The sequence below is a fragment of the Rosa rugosa genome, chromosome 5 (assembly GCF_958449725.1).
Source record: "Rosa rugosa chromosome 5, drRosRugo1.1, whole genome shotgun sequence".
In the NCBI taxonomy this organism is placed as follows: Eukaryota; Viridiplantae; Streptophyta; class Magnoliopsida; order Rosales; family Rosaceae; genus Rosa; species Rosa rugosa.
Window position 1 is genome coordinate 4,034,276 of NC_084824.1, and position 24,720 is coordinate 4,058,995.

At 40.0% G+C, this 24,720-nt stretch overlaps 4 protein-coding genes across 5 annotated transcripts; 2 read left to right on the forward strand and 2 right to left on the reverse strand.

Annotated features, from left to right (window-relative positions):
* Positions 1-376: 376 nt before the first annotated feature.
* On the forward strand, positions 377-8,281 carry LOC133709901 (putative 1-phosphatidylinositol-3-phosphate 5-kinase FAB1C). Of its 2 annotated transcripts, XM_062135849.1 has the most exons (12): positions 377-1,850; positions 2,029-2,811; positions 2,897-3,050; positions 3,164-3,508; positions 3,659-4,375; positions 4,470-4,801; positions 4,887-5,013; positions 5,157-5,321; positions 5,526-6,100; positions 6,233-7,028; positions 7,124-7,390; positions 7,673-8,281. In XM_062135849.1, exons 1-12 carry the CDS (start codon positions 1,312-1,314, stop codon positions 7,925-7,927), a joined length of 5,055 nt encoding a protein of 1,684 aa, XP_061991833.1. In that variant the 5' UTR covers positions 377-1,311; the 3' UTR covers positions 7,928-8,281. The 2 variants fall into 2 exon arrangements, with proteins under 2 accessions (XP_061991833.1, XP_061991832.1); XM_062135848.1 differs by having other exon boundaries at positions 378-1,850; positions 5,526-7,028.
* Positions 8,282-8,479: 198 nt separating this feature from the next.
* LOC133709472 (uncharacterized protein At1g66480) lies at positions 8,480-10,349 on the reverse strand. Its single transcript, XM_062135234.1, has 2 exons — positions 9,649-10,349; positions 8,480-8,790 (listed from the first exon to the last, which is right to left on the reverse strand). The coding sequence occupies exons 1-2, from the start codon at positions 10,222-10,224 to the stop codon at positions 8,731-8,733; spliced, it is 636 nt and encodes a 211-aa protein (XP_061991218.1). The 5' UTR covers positions 10,225-10,349; the 3' UTR covers positions 8,480-8,730.
* Positions 10,350-13,972: 3,623 nt separating this feature from the next.
* LOC133709471 (U-box domain-containing protein 11-like) lies at positions 13,973-16,625 on the reverse strand. Its single transcript, XM_062135233.1, has 4 exons — positions 16,147-16,625; positions 15,863-15,979; positions 15,378-15,755; positions 13,973-15,275 (listed from the first exon to the last, which is right to left on the reverse strand). The coding sequence occupies exons 1-4, from the start codon at positions 16,462-16,464 to the stop codon at positions 14,205-14,207; spliced, it is 1,884 nt and encodes a 627-aa protein (XP_061991217.1). The 5' UTR covers positions 16,465-16,625; the 3' UTR covers positions 13,973-14,204.
* Positions 16,626-20,561: 3,936 nt separating this feature from the next.
* LOC133709232 (acetylglutamate kinase, chloroplastic-like) lies at positions 20,562-21,212 on the forward strand. The gene has a single exon (XM_062134896.1). The coding sequence runs from the start codon at positions 20,562-20,564 to the stop codon at positions 21,210-21,212; it is 651 nt and encodes a 216-aa protein (XP_061990880.1).
* Positions 21,213-24,720: the final 3,508 nt, after the last annotated feature.

Sequence of the window (24,720 nt, forward strand, 5' to 3'; positions counted from 1 at the left end):
GCAAAGAATAATGTTTAATGAAACTTCTCAAAAAAAAAAAAAAAGTTTAATGAAACACTTATTTAAGGTTATGTGACAGCCGAGGTTGCAAAAATTATAATCTATCAGAAAATTTCATAAAATGACTGGAAGAGATTCATGGCGCCAACGACAGCAATAGAAATAGACGGTTAGATAATATCGAATGCATTTTTTAATAATTTATTTTAATATTTATCAATAACTGAGATGATTTAATAGTTGTTGAGTCACTTGTATTACCGGTGAATTTTTATTAAATAACGTAATTATGTCACATTACGTGGATATAAGTGGTATTTAGATAAATTCAGTCGAATTCTCGAGAGAAAAGAAATTAGAATTAGAAATGGAATAAAGATGGAATGAAGAGCGAGAAAGTGCTTTTTTGAAAAGCAATATATTCAAGTAAATAAGGGGAGAGGAGAAGAGAAAAAGCATAGAAACTAATTTGAAACGGAAGAGAAAGAGAGGAGAAAGAAACCAGAAAAATGAAGTAGAAGAAGACGATGATCAAGAAGAGCTGCGGCGGCGCTGCTGTGGTTGCTGGTAGTGAAAGCGGCGGAGGAGGAAGAAGGAGTGAGAGAGCGGCAAATGTGTTTCTCGAGATGCGAGCTGATGATTTTGATTCTGGCAGAAAAGGAACCTTCTCCGTACTCCTCCTTTTCTTGCTTTTGATTCTCATTCTTCCCAGCATTTAATTCCACCACCACCCCCCTCCATCTTCTTCTTCTTCATCTTCTCCAGGACGGTGTCGTTTCGGTCTTTAGTCTCTGATGCAAGTATTGTTCTGTGGTGTTGGAGTTGCAGAGCCGTAGAGATCGCTGTGATATGCTCCAATCGGTCACCGGGTGCATTCTTGAAGACTCTGGGATTGGTTAGGGTTTCTTTACTGTCAAAGTTTTCGCTTCTATTCTTGTCTGAGGTGTTGTTGTTGTTGTTCAGCTCAGAAAGCTGAGGTGTTTGATTGAATTGGCTGTATATAGAGTTAGGTTTTGTGCATCGATTTAGCTTTTCGATACTGTTTTGTGATTGTGGGGAGGATTTTTCATTCTGTTGTGTCATTACAAAAAACAAAGAAACAGGGGAAACAAAATCATAATCAAAGGCCATACACATCCCACCATTTTTATTGTGGGGAGTTTTACTTTACTTTTTTTTTTTTTCTCATATACTAAAAATTTAGGACAGAAGAAAATAAAGAATTTAGATTCGAGGAAGCTGGAAAAAGGAGGTAGAGCTGGTTCTAATTCTTGTTGGTGGATTGTTACAATTCTATGGGAATATCTTTCTATGGGAATACCTGATCGTTCCCTACCAGATCTAATAGACAAAGTGAGGTCCTGGAATTCTAGGGGAACAAGTGAGTTAAGGTCTTTGTCTGGAGAGTTGGATATGCCCGGTAACGGTTGCAAGATGTGTTGTGATTGCCATACAGACACCTGTGGAGTTGGTCATAGATATCACTGCCAAAGCTGTGGGCGGTGGATTTGTGGCAAGTGTATTCAGGGTGGTGAATGGGATGGTTTGACCAGCAGTGATGAGAAGTTCTGCAAGTTTTGTTCTGAGGTTAGATTAAGGAGGGAAGGTGGAAGAAAGTGTAGTGAGAAAGTACATCCTTCTGCCTCTCCTGAAGAAAGCCCTGAACCACCATCCCCGTGTTTTAGCAGCGAAACTATCAGGTGTTGTGCGGATGATGAATCCACTCGGACTGATCATCTGTCAAAGTATCTTGAAGCCCGGGATATTGGCTATTCTCCCCATGCTGTCAAGAGTATGACTTCATTTAGTTCTTACCCATCTCCAGTAGCTGTTCATCGCTCTCATAGTAGGTATGCTTTCATTCAGATTACATGTAATCCATCGGGATGCAGTCTTAAAGCTTTATGGAATTATGTTCAATTAATTTGATGCGCTAGTATTCAAATTCTGTTATATCCTTTTCAAGTGTTGTGAAGATATGATGTCAAGTAAATATGCCGTCTCTTTAATTCTATGTTTACTTTGCAGGAGTGATGAAGAAGAGGCAGAAGATTCGACAAAGAACTTTTGCAGCCCTTCAAGTGAATATTGTGATGACAATTTGGATATAGATTTAAATAGTGTTAGTGCTAGAAGTGAGTTATACAGTTTGAGGTCACTGGGATCAAGTCAGTTTGATTGCTCATCTAGAATTTACTATACTTCTAGTCAAGGGCATCCAGTACAGCATAGGCATGAAGGCATCCCAGCGACTCAGAGTGATGAACCCTTTGGTCGACAGACTAAGGCTGTTTTAAAAAGGCCTGAGAGACGGACCGAGGATCCAGATATTACTGATGATTGCTCTGATGACTTGTCAGCGTTCCGCAGCCAATATGAGAAACCATTGGATTTTGATAATAATGGTCTCATCTGGTATCCACCTCCTCCCGATGATGAGAATGATGAGGCAGAGAGTAATTTCTTTTCCTATGATGATGAAGATGATGATATTGGAGATTCAGGTGCAATGTTTTCTTCCAGTAGTAGCCTTTCAAGCATGTTTCCTGCAAAGGATAAACAGAATGAGGGTAACAAGGAACCTCTTAGAGCTGTGGTTCAGGGGCATTTTAGAGCGCTTGTATCACAACTCTTACAAGGTGAGGGTTTCATGAGCAAAGAGGATGGAGACGAAGACTGGCTTGACATAGTAACAACAATAGCATGGCAAGCTGCAAATTTTGTTAAACCGGATACTAGCCGAGGAGGTAGTATGGATCCTGGTGATTATGTGAAAGTTAAATGTATTCCATCAGGAAGTCCAAGCGACAGGTATAATGTTCCTGACAATTAGTAAATTTTTGTACAAGGTGACATAGATTTATATCTTTAACTGATTGTTTTTTTTATTGTGCAGCACCCTTGTAAAAGGAGTAGTTTGTACAAAGAATATAAAGCACAAGCGCATGACATCACAGTACAAAAATCCTAGATTACTTATTTTAGGGGGAGCACTTGAATATCAGAAAGTTCCAAACCAGTTGGCCTCTTTTGACACGTTACTGCATCAGGTTTTGTTTCTTTTCTGAGATTTTCTTCTTATTCAACTGAACCATGTCTTTCTCCAAGAACGATGATGTAATTTATTGTAAATAAAAGTTCTAAATGAATTGTTTTTGGACAGGAAAACGATCATCTTAGAGCGGTTATCTCAAAGATAGAAGCTCTTCGTCCAAATGTTCTGCTGGTAGAGAAAAGTGTATCTTCATATGCTCAAGACCATCTGCTAGCAAAGGAAATATCATTAGTTCTGAATGTTAAAAGGCCAGTCCTAGAGCGCATAGCTCGGTGCACTGGCGCCCTTATTACTCCATCAATCGATGATATCCCTAGAAGCCGCTTGGGACATTGTGAATTGTTTCGGTTGGAAAAAATTTCTGAACAGCATGAGCCAGCTAATCAGTTCAACAAGAAACCAGTGAAAACCTTGATGTTTTTTGAAGGGTGTCCAAGGCGTCTTTGTTGCACAGTAATGATTTTTCTATACAACATTTTTCCTTACTTTTATAATTTGAGTATCTTCAGTTCTTTTATTGTAATTTACTCATAATCTGCTAGCCTGATATAGCGTAAGAATTTTAAACTTGGTTTTCTCTTATCTTTTTCTTTTCTGTTCTAGGTCCTGCTTAAAGGTGCATGTGTTGAACAACTGAAGAAGATCAAACATGTTGTTCAGTATGCAGTGTTTGCAGCTTATCATTTATCCCTAGAAACATCATTCCTTGTTGATGAGGGTGCTACTCTGCCCAAGATACCTAGACAGTCAATTTCAGCTAATTCTCTTACTTCAAGCAATTCCAAAGCTGTAGCTGATGCTTCTGCTCAAGATGATGATATTTTGGGTTTGATCCCAGAAATTGAAGGATCAGAATCTTTGTCTGGCCATCTTGTTCCTGACCATAGTTTTCCGTTATCTAATGGTTCTGTGGACTTTGAGGTTGGAAATGCATTTTCTGATCCCTATAATGATGATTTAGCATCTCATGTGTTTTCGGACACTTCTTCACATCAATACAAGGATATAAAGGCACTGATTGCACATTCTGCTGAGACAAAAAACATTTCCCGACTGGAGTTGCAAGAAACATTGCCTCATGTCGGGAGTCAACACGAGGATATTCATGAATTGACGAGCTCTGAGAGGATTGATCAGAATGAGCCTTCCAGTGAGTACTTCTCTACTGCTGACACTCATCAGAGCATTTTGGTATCCTTTTCAAGCCACTGTGTACTGAAAGGAACTGTTTGTGAACGCTCCCGACTTCTGCGAATAAAGTTCTATGGCTGCTTCGATAAGCCACTTGGAAGATATCTTCGTGATGACCTATTTGATCAGGTAATTCTTTTTTGTTTTATTTCAGGACTTCCACTCCTTATTATATTCCAAATTATAGAATGGACTTGTAGTTAATGAGGTTTATAACTTGCAGACATCTTTCTGTCGATCTTGTAAAGAGCCAGCCGAGGCCCATGTTCTATGTTACACCCATCAACAAGGAAACCTTACCATTAATGTGAGATGCCTTCCTTCACTGAAGCTACCTGGGGAAAGAGATGGTAAAATATGGATGTGGCACCGTTGTCTGAGGTGTGCACATATAGATGGAGTTCCGCCGGCAACACGTAGAGTAGTCATGTCAGATGCTGCCTGGGGACTTTCTTTTGGAAAGTTCTTGGAACTTAGCTTTTCAAACCATGCAACTGCTAATCGCGTAGCTACTTGTGGCCATTCATTGCAACGAGACTGTCTCCGTTACTACGGGTAAGTACTAGTTGGATTGGTTATTATCTTTTCTCATATTAACTGATCCTATTAAAACAAAAAATTGACTGCTTTTATATAACAGATTTGGGAGCATGGTGGCATTCTTCAGATATTCCCCCATTGATATTCTTTCTGTCCATTTGCCGCCTTCAGTGCTTGAATTCAATGGCCAAGTTCAACCAGATTGGATAAGAAAAGAGGCAACAGAGGTGCTTTGAAGAACTTAATTCCACTTATTGATGATTTTTGTTTCCCTGCACTGGTGCTTATTATTCAACCAGTTTTGTACTTTTTGAATCTTTATGACATCTCAGTTCTAAGTACCATTTTTTTAATTTTTTTTTCATTTCAGCTCATGGGAAAGATGGAAACCTTATATGCAGAGATATCTGATATACTTGACTGTATGGAAGAGAAAAATAGATCTTTTGGATGTGAAATGTCAGGGGCAGGTGGATTACAGAACCACATTGTGGAGCTGAAAGATCAGCTTAAAAAGGAAAGGAATGACTACATTGTAAGTATATAATTCAGTATCATTCTGATATTGTGACCGACTGTTATCAGATGTTTCCTGGGAAGCTCAAGCGAAGGAAGGTGTCCTGGAGTGCATATCCTCCTCATAGTTGTTTTTTTGTTGTTTTTATTGTTATTTCTTTTCTAAAGCCTTCTGGAAATTGAATCTGTCTTTCTCTAATCTAGTTTCCTTGTTTGTTAATAGGGTTTTCTGCAACCTGCTTTTGTGGAGACTTCTGAACTGGGCCAAATGGCTGTAGTAGACGTTTTGGAGCTAAATCGCTTGAGACGGTCTCTTTTAATTGGTTCTCATGTTTGGGATCGCCAGCTTTATTCATTGGATTCACTTATTCAGAAGAATCCAGTTTCCAGGGCTACAGATGGGGTTGTATCTGTTGGCTACCTGCAAGAGTTGAGTACTGATCCATCTAGTAAGGATGGCAGGCTTGATTTTGCCCATGAAGGTAATAATGTGTCTGAATGTCCAAAATTTGTGGTGCCTTCTGGAAATGATTTGCTGCCAGACAAAGAACCTAGCGCACCAATGTTCGAACGTTCTGAGGAGGATATGCATTCAGATAGGGAAATTGTTGTTGATGAGACATCCTATGAAAGCTTCCCCTTGCATGTTTCTACTCTTTCTGAGAGAATAGATTCTGCATGGACTGGAACTGATCAACTTCTGGCGAAAGCTCAACCACTTCATGCATCACAGGCAGATGGAGTCCAACCTGCTGCTGTTAGGCTGACGAGCCAAAATGATGATCCTCCTTTTAGAAGGTTAGTGTCACCAATGAGAGTTCACTCTTTTGATTCTGCAGTAAGATTCCAAGAAAGGATTAGGAAAGGGTTGCCACCTTCTTCGTTGCATTTGTCGACACTAAGATCATTTCATGCTTCTGGAGATTACAGGAGTATGGTTAGAGATCCTCTTTCTAGTGTAACAAGGACTTATTCTCAGGCATTGCCGTTAGAGGCTCAGAAGTTAAACGTAATACTAAGTTCCACACCCTCATTTATCTCTTCTGCATCTCAAATAGCTGATGGAGTCAGGTTGCTACTCTCTCAGACAACCAACAATAATGTAGTTGTTGGTGTTTATGACAGCGAGCCCACAAGCATAATATCGTATGCCCTTAGTTCTAAGGATTACGAGGACTGGGTTGGTGATAAGTTGAATGAGCATGAGGGGGCATGGAGCATCCATGAAAGCTACAAAGAAGATTCAGCAGCTCCCACCTTTTCACCATGGCAATCTTTTGGTTCTATGGACTTGGATTATATCCACTATGGAAGTTATGGATCTGAAGATGCTTCATCCTCTATGAGTAACTTGTTTGCAGATCCCAAGAAATCTCCACACTTAAGGATTTCCTTTGGGGACGAGTCCTCAAATGCTGGAGGCAAAGTGAAGTTTTCTGTGACTTGTTATTTTGCAAAGCATTTTGACTCTCTTAGGAAGATATGCTGCCCTAATGAAGTGGATTTTGTACGATCCTTGAGCCGCTGCCAGAGATGGAGTGCACAAGGGGGAAAAAGCAATGTATATTTTGCCAAATCATTGGATGATAGATTTATCATAAAGCAAGTTACAAAGACAGAGTTGGAATCTTTTCAGGAATTTGCACCTGAGTATTTTAAATATTTGACAGATTCTCTTAGCTCTGGAAGCCCAACTTGTCTTGCAAAAATTCTTGGTATATATCAGGTTGGTACTTCCTTCTGAGTTTGTTGTTTCTTTGTTGTTGTATAGGCATGTTGATAAGCAATGACTTTGATTTTTTCAAATTGTTGTGTTGGCAGGTCACTGTCAAACACCTAAAAGGTGGGAAGGAAACTAAAATGGATTTGATGGTGATGGAGAACCTTTTCTTTAAAAGAAATATATCAAGGGTATATGATCTCAAGGGGTCTGCTCGATCACGTTACAATTCTGATACTACAGGCACAAACAAAGTACTGTTGGACATGAATTTGTTGGAATCATTACGTACAAAACCCATATTTCTTGGAAGCAAAGCAAAGAGAAGCCTGGAAAGATCAATTTGGAATGATACATCCTTTTTAGCGGTATGCCTTCACCCCCTTCCCTTTCTCTTGCATCTCACGGACTCATATCTTGGATGCATTGGGATTTCGAAAATTATTTTCAAAGGTTTCACAGCTTCTCCTGTGCTTAGAATGGACACACTCATTTCATGTGATTAAAACATCTTTTGAAAAAGTGCTGCTTTCAGGTCTAATTGCTAATAATATCTTAGGATTAGTAAAATCATTTATGCCTACAAATGCATCTGAGCCAGATTAAAATTGAATATAATAGCACTCATTGAATATATGCATCTTCTACAGTCTGTTGATGTGATGGACTACTCGCTGCTGGTTGGGGTAGACGATGAGCGGAAGGAATTGGTTTTGGGGATCATTGATTTCATGAGACAATATACGTGGGACAAGCATTTGGAGACATGGGTGAAGGCGTCTGGAATACTGGGTGGTCCGAAGAATGCTCCCCCGACAATCATTTCTCCCAAGCAATACAAGAAAAGATTCCGGAAGGCAATGACTACCTATTTTCTCACCGTACCTGATCAATGGTCTTCCTGAACTGCATCATTTCATTCTTTTGTCCACTAAATATGTGTTCATTAATATGAAATAGGGGTATTATTGCTGATAAACAGAGAGGAGGGAAATCCCTCCATCTGATTTTATTTTTATTTTTATTTTTTTATGGGGTGGTGGTGGGGGATCTTCTTTCTTTTGTATATGGGGCAGAAAGTAACCCAATTTAGATGCGTTATTCTCTGGAGCTGGCAACTGTTATTTTGTTCAAGTTACCAGTCCTAGGGTGAAGTAGGCTTAGCAATGTGATGTAATAGTAGACAATGTAAATTTGATAGGTGGATTTCTGGTCCATGTTCTTCATCAGTAAATCATTTTTCTATTGGTCTCTTTAAATTATGTTATACTCTTTCTAAGTTTTTGAGCACATGTATCAATCTGGGAACGCATGTTAAGGGTAGTCCATGAAGTTTCCAATCACACATGTTCATTTTAATCCACATGTACACAGCTACCTTATAGATCACCTTTCTTGCGTTATTAACTTGATGATGCAAGCCTTGGAATGCACTTTTGGAATAGAAGTTGTACATCTTTAATCTTATAATTCAACTTTATCAAAACTGTATATTTGGGTTCATTGACACATTCATATGGATCAAGAACAAAAGAAGTTCTTCACCATATGACTACAAGAACTCATTCTACATCAGTCTAACGTAATTAACCCTTGATCACATAAGTTGGTTGATCGGAAACTGGGCAGACTGAAAGAGACTATAGACAGTAGAGCCTTCAAGTCTGGACCACCACAAATATTTCCATTACCGGCTGCCCTCTACTCGTTAAGAAGCCACAGCTATTTGTATTTCTCCTTCATCGACCGGTCGGAAGCTCACTCGCTTCTGCAGGTTTAAGCATCCAAAACAAGAATGAATATGAGTTAACGTTCACATCAGTGATCAGACTAGTTGATAGTTGCTTAAACCATATGTGAGTTTTAAATTGTAGAGTAGTAATTGGAGCAAAATGACAAACGGAAAAAATGTATTTAAAGATATATGCTACCAAAACATGTTATGGTGGAGACAGGGTGTTGACTAATAAGTGCTCGTTGCAACCAACTTTCTTAAAGTGCACATGAAAGTTGGGTTCTAGTCCCACCCAGCTATGGCGGGTAGCAAAGTCTAAGCACCATGACCTATTGCAGCGCCCACTAATAAAGCAGGTGAAATTTTTGACCATCTGATCATATAATTACATGTTGAATACCTAAGTTTCAATGTGTTTCTCGTTTAACAAGACATATTAGCTACATTTGTCTATATGTATGAACAAGGTTACGTTTATTACACTCTCCATGAAAACCTGAAGTTTAAGTGAAAGGTTTAATATGGCTTGAGCTTTAGATCAAGTTCAAAGGATAAAGGGATAGTTTGGGACAACTTATTGAACTAGGCTAGAAAAACAAGCTTCGGACTTCTAGCAACAAGTTCTAGAAAAATCGGTGAGAAGTAGTTTTCGCGTAGTGAAAATTGTTTATAAAACATTAAAACTCATTAATTCAACAGGTAAAATATATGAATTGACTGTCATACATGTACTTGGTTATAGGTCCACCAACTCAGTTAAATGTCACCCTGGTTATCTACTCAATGATTCAAGCAAGCAAAAACGAAAGTGAACCAAAATGTCAAACACTTAAACCGCTTAACATGCCCCAAAAACAGGAACAATGTCTTAGAAACTTGAAGAAGCAATACCTCACGCGTCTTGGTGCCTTGTCTAACCACTCTTCCATGACCATCCTTCTCATTGGTCTCACCACCAATGTTGGCATTAACCATGTACAGATCCATAATCTTCTCTGCTGCCTCTTCCTCATCTCTGCTCTGCTGCATGAGCATCTCAACTTGAGCCTTGGGAAGCCTCATCCTCACGCGCACCGGCCCATCTTGCGATTTCTCGGGTATCGATTTCATGGTGGAGAGGTCGGAAACCGACCTCCGAGACAGCATTAAACTCTCAAGCCTGTCCTTGGCAGTCATGTGTATTCCGGACCGGACTCTCCTCGGAACTCTCTCTTTTGGATTGTCACTATTACTACTAGCCTTTGGCAACTCCACAAGGAAGTAGACTCCCTTGGCCTCAAGGTGTTGGTGTGGCTCCAAAGGCTTTGCTCGGATCCCCAAATGCTTTACCTCTTGGGATTTAAGCAAAACGTGACCAGGGTAGTCCTTCACTACCTCACCTGCTTGGACCGGCGTCTTCAACTTCAATGTCTCCCCACTAATTTGCAGAACCTTTGCTTTCTTTTTGCTTCCCAAACTGTTGCCCATTGGGATCCTAACTCACTCACCTGGTTTGGCTCTCACTGTTTTGTTGATGATGATGATAGTGTTTTTGGAGTAATGCAGAGGTGTTCCTAGATAGGTTTGCGAGAAAGATATATAAATGGTAGTCGGTCAAAGAAGGCAATTTTTTTTTTTTGAAAAGAGTGATTAGTTTATGAGTTTTGACAAAAGCGTAAAGTACGTAGGCTTTCGCTTTCGACCCTAAATTTTCTTAGTTTAAATAGGATTTTGTCATTTCAACTACCCTCGTGTTCATATTTCACTGGATTTAGCTCCAAAATCCCGTGATGTATGGAACAAAGATAACTGCATAATCGTATACAGCTCACGATAATCACGGCTCGGGCTTCAGAATTCTCTTTGGATTACGTTGAGATCGCGTACGTGATATTTGACTTAGGAGAAGAGATCGCATTACCCGAGGAACATTGTTTTTAAAGACGAGGCGTTTTTTTTTTTGAGAGAGGCGTTTTATACTTTTATGACTCGCAAGATTAGAGGTAGTTTTATGAAAGATGAAGTGCTGATAAGTAAGGTTAACATTGTCTATGACAAGTGAGGTTAACTCTGGACATACCGTTAACCGGTGGGCATGATACAAACGTGTTAATGATGCACATTTTTAATGAGGCTCACGGTGAGCATGGTAAGCGAGGTTCACGGCGCTGCTCGTTACTAGCAAGGCTAATGGTTCGCAAGTGATGCTAATGGTGCCTTGAGCGAGGCTAAATACATTGAAAGATGTCGTATGCTTTTCTAATTCCTGGGAAACAATCTTGTAAAAAAAAATGTTTGAAACCTTGATTTCACCTAAAATTGTGGATTTTTGTCAAAATTGCATGCTCTTATTTTCTCACCAAAATCTTCCCACCTTTAAATCATGGTTTTTAAGAAATTTCTGAACTGACGGAACTCAACAATGTCAAATTTTTCTTTTATGATTTTTTTTAAGTAAAAAAAACTAGAAAATCATTTTAAAAAAAAATCAAGTCTACATTTATGCGCTCCATCAGTTGGAGCAGCTCCTAAAAAACAGGTTTTACTAATTGTGAGATTATGGAGTGGAAAATTTTCAATATAAATATGAACAAGATTTGACACATTTGACATCATGGTAGTCTCGCAATAACGTGTCACGAGTGCCAAATCATGTCAAGATCATTTTTTATTCAAATTTTCATGTGCACAACTTCATCATTAGTAAAACATGATTTTTAGGATATATTCCATGTGACGGCACTCAATCATATTAATTTTTTTATAATTTTCCCGGTTCGCCAAATTTAGAAAATCATAAGAAATTTTTTTTTGATATTTTTTTACGAACCATCACTTCAAACAGGTCCGATAATCATGTTTTACCTATACCACACCTTTAAAAAGAGTTGTAAGCCTTCATGACATATTTCGCTTAAGAGTTCAACCTTAAGGCGCATCTCACCTTAAAACTAATGCGTTTTGCCAATACGGCAATACCTTGCCTCAAGTTGAGGCTTAAGGCGCATTTCGCCAGCTCCTTTTAGAACAATGGTTAGGAAAGAAATGTAGTTTTATATTTGGAATTTGCTTCGGAGACAAATTAGCATGTCTAAGCCCCCCCCCCCCTTTTTTTTTTTTTTTTTTAATGATTCAACAACCCTTGAATTGACACTGCATCTTGATTTAATCATCTAAATTTGGGCAGCATGCTGATTAAGCTCTGATTGTGTATATTACGAGAACATTGAAGTGGACTAGTAGACTGAGACTGGTACGTATTGGGTGTAAAGTAATGGTCTCCGCTCATCAACTTGGAAGAAGTAGCCGAAATTCTCTAATATTATCTTAGACAAAATGAAAGAATCAAATTTCACTGACTGGATCATCGTTTCTGTATTATAACTTACATAATTGCGGTTGTTCTTCTGCTAGACGTAAGCCTGAAAGTTTCTACCCAATTAAGCAACTGTGATTGAAATTCAACATGCAGAAATATTGGTATTTGTTCGGGGTACGAATATAATGGCATCAGAGGTACGAATATATATAATGGCATCAGAGGTGTCTACTTCATTCTCTTTTCTTCGTTTGGATTACGGATTGAATATGCAACCCGGCCAGATAAATAGTTGATTAATACATCATCTCAGAACAAATATGTTCAATCCATGGGTTAAACTGATTGTAAATTGGTGTGATTAACCAAAAAACGATGCGTTAAATTCGCTAGTTAAGTTTCCGTGAACGATAATAGTACTAGATTAGGCGGCTTTGTGAGAAGTCCTAATGCCCGTGCACCTATTCCTTTAGTTGACCAAAACCAAATCTAGAATTGTAAACTGAGGAAAAAAATTGAAACGAAAAGTAGTAGAAAAAAACTAAAAAATCAAAGTGTTAGTTTTCAGTTTTGTACTCTAGCTGTTAGTATTCATTTTGGGGCCATAGCTCAAAATTGACTTCCTACGTCTGAACTCATGCTTTATGGTTTATACCAAACTAATCAACCGAAAAGGACGAGCCTATTCATTAGTATTTACTATTTAGTAGAGGGTTTAAAAACCATCCAATCATAAAGCACACTTGTAACTTCCAGAACTGAGCTCTAAGCAGGAAGAGTTTCAAACTTTCAATTCGTACTGCTCTGTCGACATTGAAAAGAAACGAAGAAACGAAGCAGGGAATCTTGGCATGATTTAGAATGCTAAAGGAAGCATCGCGACGAAAGTTCGTCGGCAGAGTGTTCCTAAAACAATGGGGGACAACAAACTTTTTCCAGCGACCTGTTTGTTGGAACAAGTGTCCCTAAAAGCTTGTGGCGACGAATATTACTACCGAGAGAATTGTTCCTAATTTGCACGAAATTTCGTTCGCCGAAGTTCTTAATTTGTTGACGATATTTTGGTCACAAAACTGTTTCTGAAAAATTAAGGACAACATCATTTGGCGATGATAGGACTAGAGCGAACTAGGCTCTCCTTAGAGCAAGTTCACCCGTTGGGTCACCGGGTCACCTACTAGTCACTACTTTTTAGTGTATATTTTCATTCTCTGGGTCACGAAATACACTGTGCTCGTGACCCAGGGCACGAAATACACTGTGCTCGTGACCCAGGGCACGAAATACACTGTGCTCGTGACCCAGGGCACGAAATACACTGTGTAGGTCACCATGGTGACCCAGAACACTGTACCGGGTGACCCAGGGCACGAAATACACTGTGCTCGTGACCCAGGGCACGAAATTAACACTAAAAAGTTATGAATAGTGGGTGACCTGGTGACCCAACGGGTGAACTTGCCCTTAGGAACCAGTTGTCCGCGGAGGGCATATGTGAAAAGTGTACCTATTACTAAACAAAAGCGAGGTGCATAATACATATCGTTTGCTTTTAAGTAGTGGCCAACCATAGGAACAGGGTTGAAAGTTTTAGGTGTTAACTTCTTTTTAGACGATGTAGACGGTCACTATCTTAAAGATAAGGATTTGATACCCCAAGTTCAACGAACAATGGCATCCATAATCAAGGAACAGGATTTTGAATATTGTCAAAGGACAGTTGTAAACGTGATCATCTCAGTGTCCTTTCCTCTACCTTATGAGATGTAAACAAAACTAAGAGAAAAATGAATAGCATATGATTACAGCAAAGAAACTCTGTCTATGACCCGGAAATTCAATTATCCATAGACAGGTTTGCTTCTCATTTGGATTACCGACAGAAAGCAATACGAAAGCACGTCTTGCGAGTGAAAGTAATAGAATGATACAGCAAAACAATGTATTAAATTAAATGAGCATATTTCACTCTTAAAAGAAGGAAGAAACGAATATACAAAGCATTGAGATCGATTGACTTATTCATCTCAACCTCGTATTCTCAGTTTCACACCACAAAAAAGGAACAGTGGAACATTCATTGAGAAAAAAATTGGAGGAACATTGATTAACAATTTGGAAATCAATGGCATTACCACTACATGTGTTATTATAGCTGCTGCAACTTCCGAAGATGCTCCAGCAATGAACTAGACTTCCTTTTGGCCCTCTCTGTTCCGCTCTTAGTGAGCTCTGTCAAGGGTATGACTGCACCAAGCCTACTTAGGCAGGCAAGGTTCTCGGTCTCTCTCTTGCACAATGCAAGCAAAATGGCAGATGCGTTCTCTTTGTTTCGAGGCAGGCCTGTCCGCAAAAGGTCTATCAAAACAGGTATTGTGCCGGCCTTTACTATAGTAACTTTTGCCTCTTGATGGTTAGCAAGAACTGACATAATGGTCAGTGCTTCATCAACCATGCAATTGCTTGAATCAGTTAGCATCTTTAGTAAAGCTGTAATTATCCCTGCTCTGATAGCTCTGCCCTTGTTGCCCTGATAAATGCACAAATTGAACAGCGCTGTTGCAGCATCCTTCTTCCCTCTTGTGCTCCCATTTTGAAGCAATTCCACCAAAGCTGAAATTGCTCCCGATGCACCTATAATTATTTTGTTCTCATCGGCAAGCGACAAACTAAAAATGGTCGCTGCTGCGTTCTCTCGAGCCTCCATGCTTCCAGCTCTGAGGACTTGGACAATAGAAGGAACAGCACCCGCAAGCATTATAAGCCCCTTGTTGTTTTCATATATAGAGAGGTTGAGAATGGAAGTCACTGCATTCTCTTGTGTTAAGCCATCTTCTACTGTTAAGAGATTGACCAATACCGGAATAGCACCCGCTTCTGCAATTAGTATTCGGTTATCAGTACTTCTTTTGGACAGTGACCTAATTTCCGCTGCAGCTGCTCTCCGCTCCTCAATTGATCGACCTGCAAGCTTGCTTACCAGAGCTCGAATTGTCGCTATGTCCCCACTAATGTCACGAAAGGATCCATCACTCTTCTTGAGTTTACCATTTGTTAATCCTGTCGGCTGCTCGATGTTGTTGTCAATACACCACTGAGCAACTAGACTTCTCAAGACATAATTTGGAGTTAGTGTCAAATTTTGAAGCTTTTGCTGAGTTTTTGGACATGTTGTATTTCCGCAGTCTATCCATCTCTGTATGTAAGATCTCTCGTATGTCTGCAGAACCAAGCATGCCAAAGATTGTTGAGTTTTGGGAATAAATCAAACTACCAAAGGCAAAGCTAGAACTTTGAGACAATCAATTAGCATCTAGCATACCTGACCAGTGGCCACAATAACAGGATCTCTCATGAGTTCCAAAGATATTGGGCATATAAAATCAGGGATGACAGTGGCGTCAGGCTTCTTGTTCATATCTTCCTCACCATCAACATGAGTCTCATTTGTTGAGCAGAGTGAAGGTGCCTCTGCCACACAGGAGTTGCTCATCCTTTGCGATTTATGAACCAGATCATCAGCACTAAAGCTCTTGGGAAGACTGTCTGTCATCTTTGAACTACTATTATTCTCTATAACATGCACCCATTTTCCAGACTCTACCAGAGACTGAGGTAGACCATAAAAAGACATTTTCCTCGTATTCAAGGTCCCATATCTTTCTATGGCTCTTCTCAATTGTGCTCTAACCAATGCAACCTACCATATTTTACTCATAAATTATTTCTTGAATTTGTAAATGAAAAGGATAGCTCAGCCTAGTAAATGTAATCAAAACAAGATCCCAGTGAATCAGTCGGTCTTACCTGTTCTTCAACTTCCTCTGATATTTCGAACTGATCATACGGTATTTCACCCAGCGCCCTCTCCAATTTCCACGTCGCGCATTGAAAATGGAAGCTTATCCTCTTGCTAGCTTCGTCCTGATCATAAATCAATTCAAACACCGATTTCAGCCACAACTACATTTAGCTAACAACTGCCAACTCAACAAACTGCGAAAAAAATCGACTCAACAAAAACCGAAAACTAACAAGAAAAGTACATTCCCGTTGTGGTGCACACGATATTGAACCAGAGAGAAACTTACGGCGAGCACAGGAGCGTCACAATTGGAATTGAAGCTAGTGGCCACCAATACAAGCCGCTTCGCGGCCTGAAGCGCCGTGACGAGATCGGAAACCCACGGCTGTGTGGAGCAGGAAGAAGAAGTGGAAGCATCCAACGGTGGAAATTCGAGTCCTTTGAAGTTCCTAATCTCCTCGAACAAATGCGTCAGCAGCGCGATCCGCCGCACCAGATCGGTGCAGTCCTTCCTGAAGGCGCCGCCACCTCCTCCGCCGGCGGACTTTCCAGCGCCGACGACGTCGTTGACGAGTTGCAGAAGCTCCGACGCGCCGCCGGCCATGGGTCGCTGGTGCGGGGGTTTCACGTCTGGAGAAGAAGGGGAGTGACAATGCGGGTGGTGGTGGTGGTCATGGGATTATGAGACTGAAGAAGAAGAAGAAGAAGAAGAGAGAAAAACAAGAGGAAATAAACTTTTTTAAAAAGAATTAAAAAAAAAAAAAAAACAGGAGGACGAAGACGACGACGATCTGTAACAATGCGGTGGAAAAGACGGTTGTGCCCCCTTTGGGTTGTCAGCTGGCCTGCAAGCCTGGAAAGGCGGGGCATTATCCCCCGGCCGTATTATTTTGTTATTATATTCTGAAAACAATGAGCGCCTCAAAGAGGTCGGTTTCTGTTTGTTTTTTTTTTTTTTTTTTTTTTTTGAGAAATAAATAAAGGGTGGTTCTAGTTGGACCTCCAAATTTGCTATTTGGACCTCTCATACTTATTACACCTCTAATTTGCTTTTTAGAATACTTGAAAAGCTAAGTAGATCTCCTTATCTTTACCAAAACACCCTTGAACATGAGATACAACAATTTGTTACTCTACTTTTTATCTGTATCTTCAACCACGAGAAGAAGAATGAATCAAAATCATATGATATTGCTCTCTTATGAATAGGTCTCGCCTCCACCAAAATTAATCAGAGGGTTGGTTCTCGATCTTGATATGTTGCTAGAACCCTTTGAATTTGTTAAAAGAAGGATTTCAAGGGTTTTGGGTTGGAAGATCAAGTAATAACTATATCATAATATTGAATTAATTTAGTTTAAGGAAATTTCATATCAGATTGTTTTGAATTTATCTTTGTATTAAATGATAATTATTATTTTTACTTAATTGTTTTTGGTAAATTATAAAACTACAAAGGCAATATAAGGAAATTCCGGAAAAAAAATTAATTGAATGTTATATTTGGGGAGGTAAGAAGAGTATTTGTTGTTGTTGTTTTTTTTTTATTTTTTTTTATTTTTCTCTCTTTGTCTTTTCATATAATTTGACAAAGTCTATTAATAATTGAAAAAAGTTGGAGGTCCAAATATCAAATTTGGAGGTCCAACTAGAACCACCCATAAATAAATTGTGGCACCGTTTTTTAAAGTGGGCCGTGAATAATAATAAAATTTGATAAACAAGAAATTTTCTTGTGCTAGGAGCCTAGTGGATTGAAATAAGAAGATGAAGATGATTTGCCCGAGTTGTGGAAGGCACCAAAGTTTTAGCACATTGTGGAGTACGAAACAGAGGAATCATGTGTTGATTTTTTACATTAGTTGAGCAATATTAGTGTGTATGTGTATAATGGGGGCGGATTCGTAGCCACCTAAATTATAATTCGGATTCTATTTCAAATCTTGTCTATTAAATTTAATAACAATCAACGGTTGAGATTAAAGATAATTTATTTATTTTTTTAATAAAACAATATATAACATCAATTCAAATTTTTCTTTCTCTCTCTCATACTTTAAATTCTTCGTAATTAATATCTTTCATAAACTACCTCGTTTTGGAATATCCAATAATTACCAAAATTAGGAATTTAAGCAACATACGGCCCTAACATAAAATTCATCTTCTTCTTCTTCTCCTCCACGAGGAGTTGAACTCTTTATCAATGAAGCATATTGTGAAAAATTCTGACCTAGTTGGTGACCATCTCTTCCTTATTGGCCTCTTACAAACAACTATTATTCCACGTGGTCATACTTTCGTTACTTCCCATATATTTTGTTGTGCCGCTAGGATGTTATGGGCTTCTAATGATGGAAGTTCATAACAATTGATTGCTTCCTTGTGAATGAAAAGTATGAAACGTTTTACTAGGTTAAGCAATGACCCTTTGTAAAAATAAAAAAAATAAAAATTCAGCAACAAACGTTTATACGTAGGAATGATCGTCAAGATCAATTAAATTGATTTAAATTGATATGTACTGATAGTATGATGAACTTGATTGTGCTCTGTCAATTTTTTTTTTTTAATAGAAATTGATATCATTAGGATCAATAGCCGGCATTCAGCCAATGGCTATAGTCTAGCTGCACTTACAAAAAGATACCCAGCAAGAAAATTCGAAAACCCTAATCTAAGCTAAGCAAACTCATTACAAGTCAATGATAGGCTCACTATAATTAGCGAACTTATAAACAAAGAAACTCCATGTCTTCTAGGGCAAAATTATTCACTAGCCTCCCATTAGCCAATCACGCAATTGTGGTACCAGCAGAAAACCACTTCCTAGCCAACAAATATATAGGAGCACCTCCTTATCCATAAGCTCGCTTGAAAAACACTAATCACATCCAAGATAATTACCAACTCTCGAAGAAGTCATGATCCGAATAGATTGACACTTGAAGACTATAGGTAGCCCCAAACATGCCCAAGTAGGTCTAAAACTCTTGGGCCCGGCCTGCCCAAGTCTAAGTAACAAGTGAGGGTGGCAAGGCACCCTCCTTGATAACCCATGAGCTAGGCCCAGCTAGCCCAAGCTCAGAATCAGACCAAGAACCCCAGACCCAACTCCAAGCCCAGGATGCCGCTCTGAGCAACCCCACCGGCGCTACAAGTTCTAGCGGCCAGCTTCTCCATAAGACCATATTCGCCCTGCTGTATCCACGCAAACCGATCCACCAATCAGACCGGCAACAACCGATTTGTCCCAATTTGCTCAACCTCGAGTCGGTCAAAGCCTTCCCCGCCAACACCAAATCCGACCAAGCGCCAAACACAGATAGCCCAGCCACCGACACAACCACACCGCCTCGCTACCCTCGATCTATATCACGTCGATCATGTCAAACTGGCAGATCGACTCTGCTCCCTGACGCCACTGACAGACACCCCTCCGCCTTTGATTAGAGATCGAACCGCCTGGCCAAACACACGACCACGCCCTAGATTGCCCCGACCCGCGAAAAGAAGCCTTGCCGTCGCTAGAACCGCCTGCAACCGGAGAAGCTCTGGCCGCCGCACTCTGCTAAACCCTAGGGTTTCTTGACATTGGAATATCCAAAATATTCTGTTTTACTTCCTTGCTGTCTAATCCTTGTGCTCTGTCAATTTGATGAGGAAAAAAGTGAGAAAGAGGTGTAGAAGAGATTGAAACTCAATCAATTTTCATCGTGCTCCGTCAAAGACTTCATCTAGATCAAATTTTTTTCTTTTCTCTAGAGTAGTTGAGTTTCAATAGGAAAACAAATAATCTGTTAATTATATTCCAAATCGGAGTAGTTTTCATTTAATTTGATTATGTCTTACATAATTAGATTATATAAATTAATTCTATATAAAAAAATAGATAATGATTTATTCTTTAGGACTCATCTCAACCGTTAATTGTTATTAAATTTAATGGACAAGATTTGGAGTATAATCCTAACTATAATTTTTTTTTTTTGAAAAGAATCCTAACTATAATTTAGGTTGCCATGGATCCGCCCCATGCATGTATAATTTATTTGATTTTTTCCTTATTAAATTAGTAATTTAAAAAATAGAGTTCATAACTGTATCAAAGTGAAATGCTCAATCCTATACTCATATTATTTAGAGAATGAAAAAAAACATAACACTTGAACTTCGAGAATTAGAATTTGGGAGGTTCTAGTTAGACCTCCAAATTTAATATTTGGACCTTCATCTTTTTTTAATTTTTATTAGATTTTGTCAACTTATATGAAATGACAAATAAGGGTTTATAATATATAGGGAGAATTTTTCAAACAGTACCTGAACTAAAGGTCACTGTGAATTAACGTGCCTCACTTTACACTAACTACACTTTGGTACCTGGACTATAAAACCCGACACACTTTTGATACCTGCCGTCAATAACTCTGTTAGTTAGTATGTCACCTGGCATACTTTTAAGGGTAAAGTTGTCTCTTGACTATTCACCTTTAGAAAGTCAAATTTTTTTTACCCTCGAGTTCACTCTCTTCTCTGGTTTAATAAGTCACAAACCCACCGGGAGGAAAGCCTCCATCATCATCATCCACAGATTCTCCAAGACCAACCCAAATCCCATTTTCCCTCTCAATTTCTGGATTTTCTCTTTCTCAATCTAAGAGATCAGAAGACCCAAACAACCCTAGAATCAAACTCAAAATGTTGGCTTCTAAAACCCAGCTGGTAAACCCTTGTCTAAACCTGATCTCATTCCCTCCTTCCCCAAAACCCTGCAACCTCCCCAACACCCTCACCTTCTTCCGCCCCAAATATCCACCGCACTCGCACTCGCACTCACTCTCAATCAAAGCCCAACACCCGGCTCATACCACTCCAGGTCAGCTCCGGGTCGACATTCTCTCCGAATCCCTACCCTTCATCCAGAAATTTCGAGGCAAAACCATCGTCATCAAGTACGGCGGCGCCACCATGAAAGACGAGACCCTCCAAGCCCCCGTCATCAGAGACCTCGTCCTCCTCGCTTGCGTCGGCCTCTGCCCCATTCTGGTCCACGGCGGCGGCCCCGAGATCAACCTCTGGCTCAAGCGCCTCAACATCGAGGTCAACTTCCACGATGGCCTTCGTGTCACCGACGCGCCCACCATGGAGATCGTCTCCATGGTCTTGGCCGACAAAGTCAACAAGCATTTGGTCTCCTTGATCAACCGGGAAGGAGTCAAGGCCATCGGCCTCTGCGGCTCCGACGGCGAGCTCATCACCTCCCGCCCCGCCCCCAACGCCGCCAAGTTAGGGTTTGTCAGTAAAGTTATAGGTATGAGCTGTGGTGTCCGACTTGTGCTGCATGAATAAGGTATTGTGTGGTATATTGTGATGCTGATGAAACCCATTGTAGAAAATGGAATGAGGAGCATAGGGAGAAGGGAGAAGATGCTTATGATGATAACATTTTTGAAGATTTGGTAAGGAGATTTGAGACACCAGATAGAAGAAATCGGTGGGATTCCCCTTTGTTTGAGTTATGGCCACATAGAGAAGGTGTAGGATCTTCTGCTGCCATTCTAGATTCGATTTCGTATCTGACAAAGAAGGTGAACTTCGGAGAGGCTACGGCGGCTCACGGCGACCTGGCTTGGAGGAATGGCAGCTACGGGTTGTCTAGGCTTCTAGGCAGTAGGTGAAGGCGGCCCAGAAGATATCAGATCATTAAGTGAGTCTTGAATTAGGAGATCGGATGAGCACAAAAGGAGATTGGAGCTGAGATTTGATCATGACCGAGAGAGAGAGAGTGAAAATATCAAACTACCCTTTATAAAATTGAATAATAACATGAGGTTAACGGTGTTATTAACGGTGTGTATTTAAATGTAGTCGGGTTTTATAGTCCAGGTACGAAAGTGTAGTTAGTGTAAAGTGAGGCACGTTAATTCACAGTGACCTTTAGTTCAGGTACTGTTTGAAAAATTCTCCCTAATATATATTCGAACACATATTATTCTTACCTCCACGACAAACCTCTTCAATTTTTCTGTTTACTTGCAAAATATATATATTCTTCCTCCATCATCTTCCTTTTTACTCTTTCTGTTTTCATTCAAAGAGAGAAAAAAATGACGCCAAAACATTAACCCAAGTTATTATTGAATCCCAAATATGATTACAAGTAGGGCTGTCAATTCCGACACGACCCAATAACACGACTCAAAACCCACACGAAATAAAGCGGGTTGAACCCGCACGATTAAAAAGCGGGTTGGCCGTGGGTCAACCTGCCATGACCCATTTAATAAATGGCTCGGCCACTGGTCAACCCGCCAACACGAAGTGAACCCGTATAATCAGATTATGCTATACTTCTTCTTAAAATTTTGGACGTTGGGAGTATTTGAATATTTGATCATAGGATTAGATAATTTGAAATATTTTGCTTTATAATTATTGAATTTAATTATTTGGGCAAATTATTATTCACACCCTGTACTTTGGGGTGCGTAGACAGTTTAGTCCCCAACATTTCAATTTTAACAAATAACTCCCCAAACATTCAAATTTCACACAGTTTGGTCTAAAATGACCATTTTACCCCTCGGTTTTTTTATTATTTTAATTCTTCTCTTTTTTTTTTTGGGTTATTTTTTCTGCTTCCCTCTCACACTCTCTCTCTCTTCTCTCGCCAACTCGCGTAGCCTCCCTCGTCGTCCCTCCGCCAACTTGACCCCGTGGAAGCATATATAGCAGAAAAAATAACCCTTCGACAGCCGCACGGATCAGAACGATGTCGCGTCGAAGATAAAGGACCAGTCCGATGAGCTCAGCGACCGAGCCGGCGGTGGCGAAGGAGGAGGAGGAGGTTCGTACACCATCATCAGGAGATCGAAATCCTCGGTCGTGGCCGCCGGAGAGTACCGGAAGGATCGCGAGGAGTGGAGCGACGGCGCGATCGCTTGCCTTCTCGATGCGTACATGGACAAGTTCACACAGCTGAATTGGGGAAATCTGAGACGCCGGGATTGGGAGGAGGTCGCGGTGATCGTGAGCCAGATGTCCGAGGCAAACCAAGAGCGTTGAGCAGTGTAAGAACAAGGTCGATAATTTGAATAAGAGGTACAAGCTCGAGAGGCACAGGATGACCAATTCTGGAAATTCGCCTAGTCATTGGCCTTGGTTCAAGATAATGGAGCAGATCGTTGACAATTCGCTTCCGGCGAAGGCCACCTTTGATGATGACAGAGGCATTACTTCCTCTGGTGCCACGCCTCAGAAATCAAAGAGGTTCGAAAATTTTTGATGTTTTTTTTTTTTTTGGTGCTTTCTGTTTGGTGATGGTGCAGTATAGTTGGTCACTCTCTGTTTGTTTTTGGCAGAAATGCAAGTGCAATTACTAGTCCTGTAACTCAGATAAATAAGCAGCCGAAAATTAGTCTTAAATGGCGAAGAGTGGTGTTCAAGGTCAGTGGTGCTGCTCTAGCTGGCACTGCTGCTAACAACATTGACCCAAAGGTTGTATGCACTTCCATTAATTCTTCGAGTGAAATATGCACGTTCATTGTTAATAGTCTGTTTTGTTGTGTTAGTTCCATTGAATGAGTGTCGATATGTGTTTTGTGATTGCACAGATAACAATGCTGATTACGAGAGAAGTTGCAATGGCCTGCCGCAGTGGGGTGGAGGTAATGATGTATATGATTGTCATCTGCGAGTTTCTGTGCTCAACCTTGTTTTTTACTTCTGTAAATGTTGCTTGGTGAAATAGGTGGCAATTTTTGTTGGCGGTCGCAACTTTGGCTGATGAGTGTGGCGGATTTGGGGGTTTAGGCGGTGGGGTCGGAGCGGAGGGTCATGGAGATTGCGATGGCGGCGAGTATGACGGCCATGGTGGAGTAGAGTATGGCGTGCCAGCGGGTGCAGTAGGAAGAAGAAGAAGACGCCATTGTTGGTTTAGTGAAGGTTCTGGTGTGGTTGTTGAGAGAGAGAGAGAGAGAGAGAGAGAGAGAGAGAGGGAAGCAGAAAAAATAACAAAAAAAGAGAGAAGAATTATAAAAATAAAAAAAACTGAGGGGTAAAATGGGCATTTTAGACCAAACTGTGTGAAATTTGAATGTTTGGGGAGTTATTTGTTAAAATTGAAATGTTAGGGACTAAACTGTCGACGCACCCAAAGTACAGGGTGTGAACAGTAATTTGCCTTAATTATTTATATTCTTCGTCTTGTGGAGTTTTTAGTGAATTTAATCAATTTATGCATTTTTTTAGTTAAATGGGTCGCATTGTTAACCCTTAAATGGGTCATTTTGTCTAACACTACACGACATATTTGTTAAATGAGTTAAGCGGGTTGGAAACGGGTAACCCATTTAATAAATAGGTTGAGTTTGGGTTTAAATTTTTGACACGATTATTAAATGGGTTGGGTATGGGTTTGTATCTTGCGACACGACAGATACCTTGAATCGACACGAACTCAACCCGACATGAACCCAACCCGACACGACCCATTGACAGCCCTAATTGCAAGAACAACCCAATCCAATTGGAGTACCATCGACCCAAAAAAATATATATATATTTGGAGTTCCAAATTCATGGAATCATGGCTATAGTCTCCAAACCCACCTTACAAACACAGACTTAAGATTCCAAATTCAAAGGTTCTTCTGACCTTCTCCAAATTGTACAAAAACAAAAATTACATCTTGAGAGAGTGCCTGATGAATTATACTTCCATCTTTCAAACTCCAACCCCATAGTTGGGAAATACATAAATAAAGAGGGCATATCGACTTCCATAATCACTGAGTCGGATGAATATGATGGTTAGAGAATGGTGGAAGATGATGATATAGAATCTGGGTTTTAATAA

Bases quoted from the DNA above. Each gene is read 5' to 3' on its own strand.
- LOC133709901 (XM_062135848.1), top strand. From the start codon at position 1,312: ATGGGAATACCTGATCGTTCCCTACCAGATCTAATAGACAAAGTGAGG. The intron at 1,851-2,028 runs GTATGCTTTCAT...TTTACTTTGCAG, and splicing joins GTTCATCGCTCTCATAGTAG to GAGTGATGAAGAAGAGGCAG. The intron at 5,322-5,525 runs GTAAGTATATAA...GTTTGTTAATAG, and splicing joins AGGAAAGGAATGACTACATT to GGTTTTCTGCAACCTGCTTT.
- LOC133709472 (XM_062135234.1), bottom strand. From the start codon at position 10,224: ATGGGCAACAGTTTGGGAAGCAAAAAGAAAGCAAAGGTTCTGCAAATT. The intron at 8,791-9,648 runs GTATTGCTTCTT...TTAAACCTGCAG, and splicing joins AAGGCACCAAGACGCGTGAG to AAGCGAGTGAGCTTCCGACC.
- LOC133709471 (XM_062135233.1), bottom strand. From the start codon at position 16,464: ATGGCCGGCGGCGCGTCGGAGCTTCTGCAACTCGTCAACGACGTCGTC. The intron at 15,756-15,862 runs GTAAGACCGACT...AAAATATGGTAG, and splicing joins CAGAGGAAGTTGAAGAACAG to GTTGCATTGGTTAGAGCACA. The intron at 15,276-15,377 runs GTATGCTAGATG...TTGGTTCTGCAG, and splicing joins TTATTGTGGCCACTGGTCAG to ACATACGAGAGATCTTACAT.
- LOC133709232 (XM_062134896.1), top strand. From the start codon at position 20,562: ATGTTGGCTTCTAAAACCCAGCTGGTAAACCCTTGTCTAAACCTGATC.